General features: G+C 44.1%; 1 protein-coding gene across 2 annotated transcripts; it reads right to left on the bottom strand.

Annotated features, from left to right (window-relative positions):
- On the bottom strand, nt 614-11,746 carry LOC102181027 (zinc finger protein 555). Of its 2 annotated transcripts, none has more exons than XM_013965310.2 (4): nt 11,601-11,746; nt 3,930-4,056; nt 3,351-3,411; nt 614-2,726 (listed from the first exon to the last, which is right to left on the bottom strand). In XM_013965310.2, the coding sequence occupies exons 1-4, from the start codon at nt 11,601-11,603 to the stop codon at nt 1,163-1,165; spliced, it is 1,755 nt and encodes a 584-aa protein (XP_013820764.2). In that variant the 5' UTR covers nt 11,604-11,746; the 3' UTR covers nt 614-1,162. The 2 variants fall into 2 exon arrangements, with proteins under 2 accessions (XP_013820764.2, XP_005682647.2); XM_005682590.2 differs by having other exon boundaries at nt 1,010-2,726; nt 3,351-3,534.

Below are 13,102 nucleotides of genomic sequence, written 5' to 3'. Positions count from 1 at the left end.
TCTGGTGGGCTACAGCCATGGGGTCGCAAAAAAGTCAGACATAACTGAGTGACTAAACAACAACAACAAACTGCAAAACCTTAGTAATGGCTTCACTTCTGCCTTCCAAATCTCACATCAATAGGCTTCTGGTATATTTGGACAGAGACTCATAAAGGGAAGGGATCTGGGGAACTGTAGTTCCTAACACTACTCATGCTGATGTAACACAATCCAGAAGTTGCTATCTCATGGTCACATCACAAGTGTCTCTTAAATAAAAAACCTAGTTTTAATTCACAATCACAAGTGAAGACAAAGCAAAGAGTAAAAGTTCAAAGTAACAATTCACATGAGACTATACACTTTGAAGAGCTCTGCATAATTACAAATTTCTACCAACTATTTTCAGAGAAGGCAATGGCACCCCACTCCAGTACTCTTGCCTGGAAAATCCCATGGACGGAGGAGCCTGGAAGGCTGCAGTCCATGGGGTCGCTGAGGGTCGGACACAACTGAGTGACTTCACTTTCACTTTTCACTTTCATGCATTGGAGAAGGAAATGGCAACCCACTCCAGTATTCTTGCCTGGAGAACCCCAGGGACGGGGGAGCCTGGTGGGCTGCCGTCTATGGGGTTGCACAGAGTTGGACACGACTGAAGTGACTTAGCAGCAGCAACCAACTATTTTTAAGAAAAATGGAATAAGGCTCCACTGGCCTAATTAAATAAAGGCTGTCTCAATACCATGGTGGAAAATATGTAATGGTTGATTATCCAGTATCTGCCACACTAAGCCAGTAGGAAAATTCCAACAAATACCACAATGTCATTGTTCCAATGACCCCTTAAGGGACAATTTAAACAACTAAGATATTAAGCTATATATTTAACTGCCTGGCTAGCTCAGTCAGAAGAGCATCGGGCTCTTAATCCCAGGGTCATGGGTTCAAGCCCCACATTGGGCAGTTGCTCTAAACTATATAGTGTATATATTAAAAATACACTGCAAATCACCATGAGTCCAACTGGAAAGATAAATGTTTTATTTCCTAAAACATTAAAAAAAAACCCACTACCTACAAAATTCATGTACTATAGTTAAGAGTACTTTAACAATTAATTTTCATCAAAAAGAACTAGAAGTACACTCAATATGGATCCACTTCCATGACGAGGGACTCATAAAGGCAATACCAGATTTGCAACTTTTATAAGATTTCTCTCCTCATGTGAATTTTCTGAAGCACTGTGCATGAATTCATTTGCATGAGGATTTTCCCCATTACATATGTAGTGTTTCTCCACAGTATGTATCCTTGCATGTCTTCTTAAGGATGAGGAACAACTGAAGGCCTTCCCACACTGCTTACATTCGTATGGTTTCTCTCCAGTGTGCACTCTCATATGTATTGGTAGGGATGAGGGCCACTTGAAAACTTTACCACATTCCTTGCATTCGTAAGGTTTCTCTGCAGTATGCGTTCTCACATGCTGTTGCAAAAGTTCAGGCCAACTGAAAGCTTTCTGGCATTGCTCACATTCATAAAGCTTCTCAGCGGTGTGCCTTCTCATGTGTTTCTGTAAGGAGAGGTGACAGTAGAAGGCTTTCCCACATAGCTTGCATTCATAAGACTTGTCTCCAGGATGCATTCTCACATGCTCTCGAAAGCAAGCAGATAAATTGAAGGCTTTTCCACACTGTTTACATTCATAGGGTTTCTCTTTAGTGTGAGTTCGCAAGTGTTTTCGTAAGGATATGGGCCAGTTGAAAGTTTTCCCACACTGACTGCACTTGTAAGGTTTCTCTCCAGTGTGCACTCTCATGTGTCCTTGAAAGGAGGATGGGTGGCTGAATGCTTTTCCACACTGGTCACATTCATAGAGTTTTTCTCCGCCATGCGTCCTTTCATGTCTTCGAAATGACTGGGGATAGATGAAGGTTTTTCCACATTGCTTACATTCATAAGGTTTCTCTCCAGTGTGAATCCTTTCATGCCTTCGAAAGGACTGGAGATAAATGAAGGTTTTCCCACACTGTTTACATTCATAAGGCTTCTCTCCCGTATGTGTTATCATGTGCCTTCGAAAAGCTGAGGAATAACTGAAGGCTTCCCCACATTCCTTACATTTATGTGGTGTCTCCCCGGTATGTGATATCATGTGTCTTCGAAAAGTTGAGGAGTAGCTGAAAGCTTCCCCACAGTCCATACACTTATAGGGCTTCTCTCCAGTGTGTGTTATCATGTGTCTTCGAAAAGTTGAGGAGTAGCTGAAAGCTTTCCCACACTCCTTACATTGATATGGTTTCTCTCCAGTATGAGTTCTCACATGACTAGTAAGACTTGAAAAATCAATGAAGGTTTTCCCACATTGCTGACATTCATAGGTTTTCTCAGCAGTATGAATCCTGATATGCCGGTTGAGGGAAGAAGTACGTGGAAAGGTTTTTCCACATAATTTACACACAAAGGGCCTTTCTCCATTATGGATTCTCACATGCGTCCTTAGGTGTGAATCACAACTGTAGGCCTGCCCACATTCCCGACATTGATACGGTTTATGTCCAGTACAAGCAGTGCTGTGATTCTTGAGTAAACGACGCATGAAGGCTTTTTTGTATGGACTGTATTCATACTGTTTTACTCCAGTGAGTGTTTTCTGGTACAGGTTAAGATTTGGAATCTGACTGAAGCCTTCCTTACATTGATCATTACTTTCATGGAGTCTTTCCACCACATGATTTCTGTTAAACATGAGAAGCATGTTATAAATGGTTTGACTAATAATGATATATTAGTAAGTACAAGGATTACAGAGCTTCCCAGGTGGTGCAGTGATAAAGAATTTCCACGCCAATGCAGGACACGCAAGAGACATGGGTTCAATCCCTGGGTTGGGAAGACCCTCTAGAGGAGGTAATGGCTACCCACTTCAGTATTCTTTCCTGGAGAATTTCATGGACAGAGGAACCTGGTGGGCTACAGTCCATGGGGTTGCAAAGAGTCAGACATGACTGAGCACACACACACACATACACACAAGGATTACACTTTCACGGATTTCACTGAATGGGTAAATTTTCTCACTGATTTGACTTCTTTTAAAGTGGAATAAACTCAATGCCACAAAAGGGGGCTCAACTGCAACCATTACAGAAACAAGTGTTTCTTAAACATGATCTCTCCAGCTGATTGTTTTCAACTGTTTCTAATACAACATCAACGTCAAATTAAAAAAAAAATCTTCATGAAAATCTCTATGAACAAACAAATCTGACCTAGGCTTACTTGTACTTTGTTTGCTTTTTAAACTTCATAAAATGCTAAGATTCCTTCCTGAAGTACTGCTTTCTCTGAGTGCAACTCACCTTGGGTGTCTACTCTGGTATGTATACTGATCTTCAATGCTGAGTTCTTCCCAAATTTTTCCTAAGACAAAGGGCCAGGAATCATTTCCAGTGAACTTTGATATTTTATGTTCTTTGGATATTTTATTCCCATAAATATCCTGCTGAGAAATTGACCCACTGGCCTTACATTGAGTCTCATCATCTGAAAGCAAAAAGGGAACAAATCTTACAAGAAAGAAAGTACCTGTTGGCCGAGAAAGAAACTGAGGCATTTATCTGTGTCAAGACTTCATCAAAAACAAGTACAAGGGGTCAAAATGGTGAGCACTTCAATAAACACAGTAAAATTCTCTCAAGGTTCTAAAATGCCCCATGAAACCTGTATCTACTAGTGATACTAAGGGAGCTTTCTTTATAGAAAGAAAAACTCAGTTTAATACATAGATTCACATTTTTTGTGGGTAGATTCTAAGATAGTTGTGACCACATCTGTCTTATTAGTTAACATACTTCCTTTCTACATTCTACATCTCAGAAGAGTGATGTGCGATATGCTTGTCTCTAAACAACTAAGTGAAAGAATGACATCATTCTTACCCACTGAGGCTAGGTTTCTGAAGGTCTCCAGCATCACGTCTCTGTAGAGCTCCTTCTGAGCAGAATCCAGCAAAGCCCACTCCTCCAGGGTGAAGTTAACAGCCACATCCTCGAAGACCACCGAGTCCTGAAACAACCAAAATGTGTGCAGGAGCTTGGATGTGATTCATGACACTCAGCAATTGGGCTGAAGTCACAGGAAGCTCAAACAAGATTTTGTGGTCACCAAACATTCACTCTGTGACTCAGTCAACACACCTCCTAACTTTATGTCCACATTCCCGCCCTCATAGATTAATGATTCAGTTGGTAAAGAATCTGCCTGCAAAGCAGGACACTACCTGCAATGCAGGAAACGTGGGTTTGATCCCTGGGTCAGGAAGATCCCCTGGAGAAAGAAATGGCAACCCACTCCAGTACTCTTGCCTGGGGAATTTCATGGACAGAGGCACCTGGAAGGCTACAGTCCATGGGGTTGCAAAAGTCAGACATGACTAGCAACTAAACCACTACCACTAACGTCTACATTTCTATTGCAACCACTTCAAGTCTTAACTCTTCTTTAACCAAAGGATTCAGATCATGTTGGAGAAATGAAAGTACTATACAAATGAAACAATATTTCCATTTTTAAAAACTTTTATTTATTTTCTTAATATCAAAAACATTTTATATTGCAGTATAGCCAATTATTTCTCCCGGCAATCTTGATTCCAGCTTGTGCTTCTTCCAGCCCAGCGTTTCTCATGATGTACTCTGCATAGAAGTTAAATAAGCAGGGTAACAATATACAGCCTTGGCGTACTCCTTTTTCTATTTGGAACCAGTCTGTTGTTCCATGTTCAGTTCTAACTGTTGCTTCCTGACCTGCATATAGGTTTCTCGAGGCAGGTCAGGTGGTCTGGTATTCCCATATCTTTCAGAATTTTCCAGTTTATTGTGATCCACACAGTCAAAGGCTTTGGCACAGTCAATAAAGCACAAATAGATGTTTTTCTGGAACTCAGATATGCAGATGACACCACCCTTATGGCAGAAAGTGAAGAGGAACTAAAAAGCCTCTTGATGAAAGTGAAAGAGGAGAGTGAAAAAGTTGGCTTAAAGCTCAACGTTCAGAAAACGAAGATCATGGCATCTGGTCCCATCACTTCATGGGAAATAGATGGGGAAACAGTGGAAACAGTGTCAGACTTTTTCAGCTCCAAAATCACTGTAGATGGTGACTGCAGCCATGAAATTAAAAGACGCTTACTCCTTGGAAGAAAAGTTATGACCAACCTAGATAGTATATTCAGAAGCAGAGACATTACTTTGCCAACTAAGGTCCATCTAGTCAAGGCTATGGCTTTTCCTGTGATCATGTATGGATGTGAGAGTTGAACTGTGAAGAAGGCTGAGTGCCAAAGAATTGATGCTTTTGAACTGCGGTGTTGGAGAAGACTCTTGAGAGTCCCTTGGACTGCAAGGAGATCCAACCAGTCCATTCTAAAGGAGAGCAGTCCTGGGATTTCTTTGGAAGCAATGATGCTAAAGCTGAAGCTCCAGTACTTTGGACACCTCATGCGAAGAATTGACTCATTGGAAAAGACTCTCATGCTGGGAGGGATTGGGGGCAGGAGGAGAAGGGGACGACAGAGGATGAGATGGCTGGATGGCATCACAGACTCGATGGACATGAGTCTGAGTGAACTCTGGGAGTTCGTGATGGACAGGGAGGCCTGGCGTGCTGTGATTCATGGGGTCACAAAGAGTCGGACATGACTGAGTGACTGAACTGAACTGAACTGATAGCCAATTAAGGGCTTCCCAGGTGCTGTGAATGGTAAAGAACCCACCTATTAATGCAGGAGACGTAAGAGACATGGGTTCAATCTCTGGGTTAGGAAGATCCCCTGGAGGAGGGCATGGCAACCCACTCCAGTATTCTTGCCTAGAGAATCTCCTGGACAGAGGAGCCTGGCAGGCTACAATCTGTAGGGTTGCAAAGAGTCAGACATGACTGAAGCAATTTAGCATGCATGCACAGCTAATTAACAATGCTGTGATTATTTCAGGTAAACACTGAAGGGACCCATCCATACATATACATGTGTCCATTACAATATTTGCATTTTAAGAATCGTCAACCCCCTTGTGATACAACAGACTTTATAGCTAGCACACCATTCATAAGCACATGAAGCTCAAGGTCAGCCTGAATGAGGTTCAAAGGAATAAAAGCACAATGAAGGCGGGACTTCCCTAGTCCAGTGCTTAGGACTCTGCACTTGCAATTCATAGAGCACAGGTTCAATTTTTAGGCAGGGATCTAAGATCCCACACTGCCACATGGTGCGGGCAAAAGTAAATAAATAAAGATATAAATTTAAAAAACATACAATGAAGGACTGGACATTTTTCCTTCTCTTCCCCCAACCAAATATGAGAGGCCAATGGGCCTGTGGGAACCCAATGTGCTGCAAGGGCCAGCTAGCCATATTGTCTTAAAGAACTCCAGGCCATAAGGATAGTCCAGCTGGCTGAATACAATATTTCTTTTGAATAAGTGTTAATTTTAACTTTTCTGTGTAATAGTTATCACCAGCCCAGTTTCTACTCTTTTTCTCTATTTTCACGATGATAGGAAGTAAGAACTCCATACGTTCTCTACACTCCTGAGCCAGTGCTGCTTCTCAGCAGTTCTGAGCTCACACACACACACACACGTTCCATGATGCTCTTCTACAGGAGTCATAAAACAGTACCCTTGATGACCTTAAGGAAAAGGTTAAGAGTCTACTTTGCAAAGGACTTTAACATCAGAAACATTTGACAGAGAATTTACCCTTGACTATAAAATACATAAAGGATTCCAGTGCCTTCCTACACAGGAAACACTGCCTTGCCTCAAGTCCCAGGAGACAGTGATTCCACACAAACCAACCTAGAGGCTGCACTCTCAGTTTCTCTTCTGTCCACGTCCCTCCCCCTGGTGGGCACATGAGCAAGTCGGGCCAATTCCTAAGCACAAGAACCACTAAGCTGAATGCCTCCCTTAAGCCATGTTTTGTTTTTAAAGTTCATCAACCCAGTGACATTCCATGAGCAGAGGAAAGAGAATACTCTTCTGCAACAATTCTGATGCCAGAATTTAGTACCTATTCAACAGAGCATAACAGGAATATCTCTATTATATAGGACCTTCTTGAGTCAGGTGAGTTGCTTGCGATAGAGTTGCCTGTAGTGTTTCCTCTACTGAACGTGCAGGAAAAGAGTGGGCACTGCAAACCTTAACTTGATCCCTGGCAATGACTGCTGGCGAGGAGGCAAGACTGGCCTTGGCTAGCGTCTGGGAACTTAATTTTTGAAGGTTTCACACCACCATAATTATTACTCCCTGTATGTAAACTGATATTTAATGCTGAACACCTGCTTTTTGTTTGGGCATCTGGGCTTTGGGTCCGTGCTGGGCACAGTATGCTTATACAATCAGCTGTCAATAAACACCCCAGGGCACTGAGTCCCTAATGAGCCTCCAGGAAATAGTATTTCATGTGCTGTCACAACCTGGGCTGTGCGGTGTGTTATGTGTGACTCCACTGGGAAAGGACTCTTAGAAGTGTGCACCTGGTTTTCTTCAGATTTTTCCTCATGGGCCTTTTCCCTTTGCTGAGTCTGCTTTGCCCTTCTGTTGTGATAAATTCTAGTCATGAGTACAACTCTGTGCTGAGTCACGTGAGTCCTATCTGCAGAACCACAGTTGGTCCTGTGGTCACCAGACACATCAGAAGTGGAATTTGCTGAAACAATCCAGACTCACTAAAATATGGGAAAAGCACTGTCTGCGAAGTGGAGGAAGAAGGAAGAGCGGATGACAATGGGGTCATCTGGGGTATGAAAGGGCGACTGAACTGCCTGCTGTGAGGTTTAAAGTTGAGCGATCCAACTCCAGGAGGGCCAGCTGACTGAATATGCCAGTGGCCATGCTGGCCAAGTGAGAGGACAATCAAAGTCCAGCCCAGGTGACACCTCTGATTTTTGCTCTCTTCTGGGCAGGAGGTGAAACGCCTTTCAAGTTCCCCAAAGTGAGCTTTGGGTGGGGAAAAAGAGTTAGAAGACCGTACTGCATTAGGAGGAAAAAAGTTAAACCAATACCTAGAGCTGAAGCAAAAGTTTAGACAAAGTGAAGGGCAAGGGGCTGTCCAGTCTTTCTTCAGCCTGGCATGCAGGGCTGGCTGTCTGCTGGCATGTGGGAACTTGGGTTTGGGCAGCATTCTCACCACCCTGACAGCAGTGGCTCCTCTGCCCTTTTATGCTAATAATACAGTTTATGCTGAAGAACAGCTTTCCTTCTGGGAGTCTGGAATCTCAGTTCAGACTAATCACAGGGTGTCTACATGACCAGCTCAACACAACCCTGGTAACTGAGCCTCTCATTAGTGTTCCGGGTGGATGGCACGTGGGGAGTGGAGGGAGGAAGCCTGCCCTGTGTGATTTTGTTGGCGGGGAGTGGGGAACCTTGAGATCCGGCACTCAGTCTCCTCAGGAACTGTCCTGAGTACCTTTCTCCTGCTGACTCTGCTTTATTCCCATGGTCAGAAATCAGAGCCATGAGCATGGCTACACACTGAAGCCAGGGAGCCACCAAGTAAATCTGTGAAGCCAGGGTGGTCTTGGGGACTACCATGGGCTGAAAGTCTGTGTCCTCCGCCACCAAATTCAGGTTGAAACCTAATCCCCAAGGTGATGGTGTTTGGAGGTGGAACCTTCTGGAGCTGATCAGGGATGGGATTAGTGCCCTTACAAAAAGAACCCTAGAGTGCCTGCAATAAAGGAGACATAGGAGACTTGGTTTCCCCCCTCTCTGGGTCCGGAAGATTCCCTGGAGAAGGAAATGGCAACCTACTCCAGTTTTCTTGCCTAGAAATGGACAGAGGAGCCTGGCAGGCTGCAGTCCAGGAGCCTGCCTCGGGTCACAAAGAGTTGGACATGACTGAGCACACAAGCACACACACAAACACACATATATCTTGATATAATTCAACATATTATTTGGTTGAATTTGGAGAGTGAGGGGCCTGTCATTCGGGTTCATTTCCAGTCTGGTATGAAAGCTGGTTCTACATTGAGGGCTGAGTTTCATTTCACAGAGGATTTTTTTTCTCCAATATTTCTGTCAACTATATATGTCATATACATTTTCCTACACTGATGTTATCTTATACAACAGAAAACACTAAATCAGCTCACAGGAATTACCTCTAATCATCTTACAGTTGCTGAAAGCCATCTTATGATATTCAACAGTCATACATAAAAAAACACTCTTACCAGTAGGAAACAGATGGTAATATGCATGATTAGATAAAGGAAAACAGATGAGAAAAAATTTCAAAAAAAAAAAAAAGAGAACATATAAATTGTATGAAGTTAACTGTTTTCTCCAAGACAATTAGATCCAAATGAAGTGTGGCCAGCTGACCTCTTAGTCAACATTATACTAGCAACCCAGTCCAGAAAATGCACAAACGTGCGGTACTAGAAAAGAGGTTGTCTCAATGCCTAACTCAAACAACTGTATGTGTATGACACCAACAGAAAAAAAACAATAATCATAGAATAAGATCCTGAACAAGATCTCAGGATAAAAACTCAATACAAATTTCATTACCTTTCTAATTAAAAGCAACAGCAAATTGGAAAGGTCACTTTATTTTTTGACCACACCATGCTCCATGTGGGATCTCATTTCCCTGATCAGGAATCAAACCCAATCCCCTGCATTGGAAGCGCAGAATCTTAACCAATGGACCACCGGGGAAGATCCAGGAAAGGTCACTTTGAAAAGATAACACACACCACGGTAAAAACCAAACTGAAGTAGTACAAAGTAAGTTTAATGAAGGCTATTAAAAAAATCTAATAACTAGACTACCCTGGTGGTCCAGTGGCTAGGACTTTGAGCTCCCAATGTAGGGAGCCTGGGTTCAATTCCTGGGCAGGGAACTAGATCCCGCATGCCACAACTAAAATATCCCAAATGCTGCAATTGAGATGCAGTGGAGCCAAATAAATAAATAAATAATGCATTAAAAAAAAAAGAAAAAAGAAATAGAAAAATTTAAAAACGCTAAGGATAGTAACAAAGAAAAATGAAACAAATGACAAGATGGCACACATTCTTAACCAAAATATAAATCCTCCCAAGACAGACCTAGGATCTTTATAAAATCCCATGAAATCCCCAAACAGATTTTTTTTTTTTTTTTAGGATTTATCAAATACTAACTTTCCAACCTAATGAGAACGAATGCCCCTAAACCGTCAAAATATTCTGAAGAACTAGGAGAGAACCTGACTGGCACACTGCAAGGATTTTAAAGCAGCAGCACTCCCGACAGGATGAACTGGCAGAGGAATGGGCCATTAGATCTACCTTGAGGAAGAGTCCAAAGCAGATCTATGTCTAAAAGGAGACCTGATTTACTACAGAGCAGCCACTGAGCGCCAAGCAGAAATGACAGACACTTTAGCACAAAGGACAGGACAAACTGGTGTCTAAGTAAGATCCGTGTATACCCACAGGTTTCAAGGATAATAAACAATTTATTGCAGATTTAAGCAAAGTGTATTGCAGATAATAAACAACAGTAGCATCAACTGTCACAAATTAAATATCTGATATTTTTGGGTGAATCTTCACCATCTTTACCTATCATGCTATGTGGTATTTCCTTCACTTCTCTGCAGCTGTACAGGAAGGGAAATCTCTATTTCTCTGACATGTTTCTCCCCAGAACTTTCGAGGCTATACCCCAGAATTCCATTTGTTAACTCAAAGGAACAGACCTCAGAAACTTACCAGAGACAGGTGATTTTTTTTTTTTAACAAGCGGAATGCAGATATTTCCTTTTTTTTCTTTCTTCTGAAACTCACCCCTTTGAAAATATTTTATTTTCTGTTTCCCGCTGTATTTATTAGACGTTATTTTACACTTGCTGAAAATCTGAGGTTCCAGTAAGCAAACACATCTTTTCAAGGTAACAAACCCAGGGAGGGGCAGGGCTGTACTGGTCCCCAGACAAAGATGACCCAAGGGTCAAGAGCAGCCACGCCACCACGTGGGGCACCCCTCCCCCATCGCTCACTGAAGTGCTCTCTGAACAAAGAACACCAGCAGTGTCCCCACTGTGTCGCCTGTGCATTTTGCTTGGGCGGGGGTGATGGTTTGAGGGGTGCTGCCCCACCTGATAGTGCGCTTTCCTTGACCTTGGCGTTAGTTTTTCTCATTTCCCTTGTGAGAACCCACGGGTCAGGAATTATTTGCCTTTTCCCCTCAGGCGTCCGGTCAGCTGACAACTAGTGTCCCTCCAAGAAATGAGGACTGGAGTTGGGGTCACTCAGGACCAAGGACCTAGCAGGTGACCCCTCCCAGTCCAAGGTCCCCAAGCAGGTGTCCCCAAGCTCCCCGCCCACCCCTGCAGACTGTCCGCTGGGAGGAACCGACCAGGGGCTGGTGTTCTCGGGGCCCCGTGCAGAAGGCACCTGTGAGCATCGGGTCACCCGGGTAGTTCTGAGACCGCTGACACACACGCGCGGACCGGACAGGACGCCAGGACCCCACCCCGAGACCGCTTCCAGCCGGTTCAAATCAGCCCTTCCCGATGTTGAGCCCGGCCCCGCTCACTCACCATCTCTTTCCGGCTCCGGGCTCTCCCGGGAGTCCTCCCCGCGGCCCGGGCAGGTGAGAGCCACAGGGACCTGACACCTGGGGCCGCGGGGCAGGTGCGCAGCAACGCCAAGGCCCCCAGAGAACTACTCGCACTCGGGCAGGAAAGCGTGCCCGCCCTCGGCCCTGATTGGACGGTGCTCCTGACACTCTCTTCATCCGGGATTGTGATTGGGAGATACTTCACACCTCACCTGTCTGATTGGGCAATCTTCAAATATTTTTACTGCCGGGGCTCCTGACTGGAAGGTTTCTAGAGACCCGCCTCCTTTTGCCCCTGATTGGACAATTCTTCGGCCCCGCCCGAACGCCTCCGATTTTTCCCGCCCTCTGACTTATTGAGTGACTAGGTGTTTTTGCCTGGAGAATCCCAGGGACTGGGGAGCCTGGTGGGCTGCCGTCTATGGGGTCGCACAGAGTCGGACACGACTGAAGTGACTTAGCAGCAGCAGGCTTCGGGATACTGTCCACTAGCTCCGGGCTCTGAGCAGAACTCGCTCCTGTGCGGGCGGGTCCTCCCAGGTCCTCCTCCTGGACCCGAAGTCCTGACTCAGTTTTCACAAGGAGCGTCCCTGTCCAGAACCGGGACTAGAGAGGACTGGACAGGGTGGGTGAGTAGGGTGTCTGGTGACCTATGGGGCCGGGAAGTCGGGCAGGGATCAAGGTCACCGTGGAAACATGCCTTTAACTTAAGAACAAAGACGCTCAGTGAAAAATAACATCACACTCTGCAAGTGAGGTCTTGCTTGACTTTGACGTGTGACTTTTGACACTCGGAGGCCCCGCCCTTCGTCCTCGTCCTCGCTACTGGGCCTTGAGGTCAGCAACCCAGGCACTGTGTCCCGTGGAAGGTCAGACTTACAGGCCCCATCTCCGTGCAGGACTGATCTCAGCATATCCGCAGATGTGAGACATCACAGTCCTCAGCTGTACATCTTGCACTGCAGGGAAATTTATGTCTGATGGAGTTTTTAGAGTATCCCCAGAGAATTTCGAAAATGAAAAGGGTCTGGTATTATATAATAGTGTGAGTGTACTTAATACCACCTTTAAAAAAAAATCATTAGAAACACTTTTCATACCTAGCCTCTCGGCAACACTTAAGTATCATAGCCATCGAAAAAGCACGTTATCCTTTGAATCTTCTCAGGAAGAGTGGATGATAACATAATTCTTAAGGTAAATCACAATTAAATGAAGATTATTTATTTATTGGTGGGACTTTTCCTGTCATTCGCTTCCTTTATACAGTAGTGTAAATAGCATCAAACAAAATGAAAATTTTGTTAAATGCAGCCATAAATAATTATAATAAACATCCACCAAGTAACTTTACAGTGCATGTATTTAAGAGCAAAGGGTTGGCTCTGTTTGGACCTTTATGTGCTATCTGTGAGACACAATTCTGTTAGCAGCTGACACTTAAAGATGGTTAAGATGGTAAATTTCATGTTATGTGTGTTT

The sequence above is a fragment of the Capra hircus genome, chromosome 7, assembly GCF_001704415.2.
Source record: "Capra hircus breed San Clemente chromosome 7, ASM170441v1, whole genome shotgun sequence".
In the NCBI taxonomy this organism is placed as follows: Eukaryota; Metazoa; Chordata; class Mammalia; order Artiodactyla; family Bovidae; genus Capra; species Capra hircus.
This window is presented reverse-complemented; position numbering and strand designations above follow the sequence as displayed.

Coding starts and splice junctions, on each gene's coding strand:
- LOC102181027 (XM_005682590.2), bottom strand. Junction 3,535..3,929: donor CAGAAACCTAGCCTCAGTGG/GTAAGAATGATG, acceptor TTTTGCTTTCAG/ATGATGAGACTCAATGTAAG. Junction 2,727..3,350: donor TACCAGAGTAGACACCCAAG/GTGAGTTGCACT, acceptor CATGTTTAACAG/AAATCATGTGGTGGAAAGAC.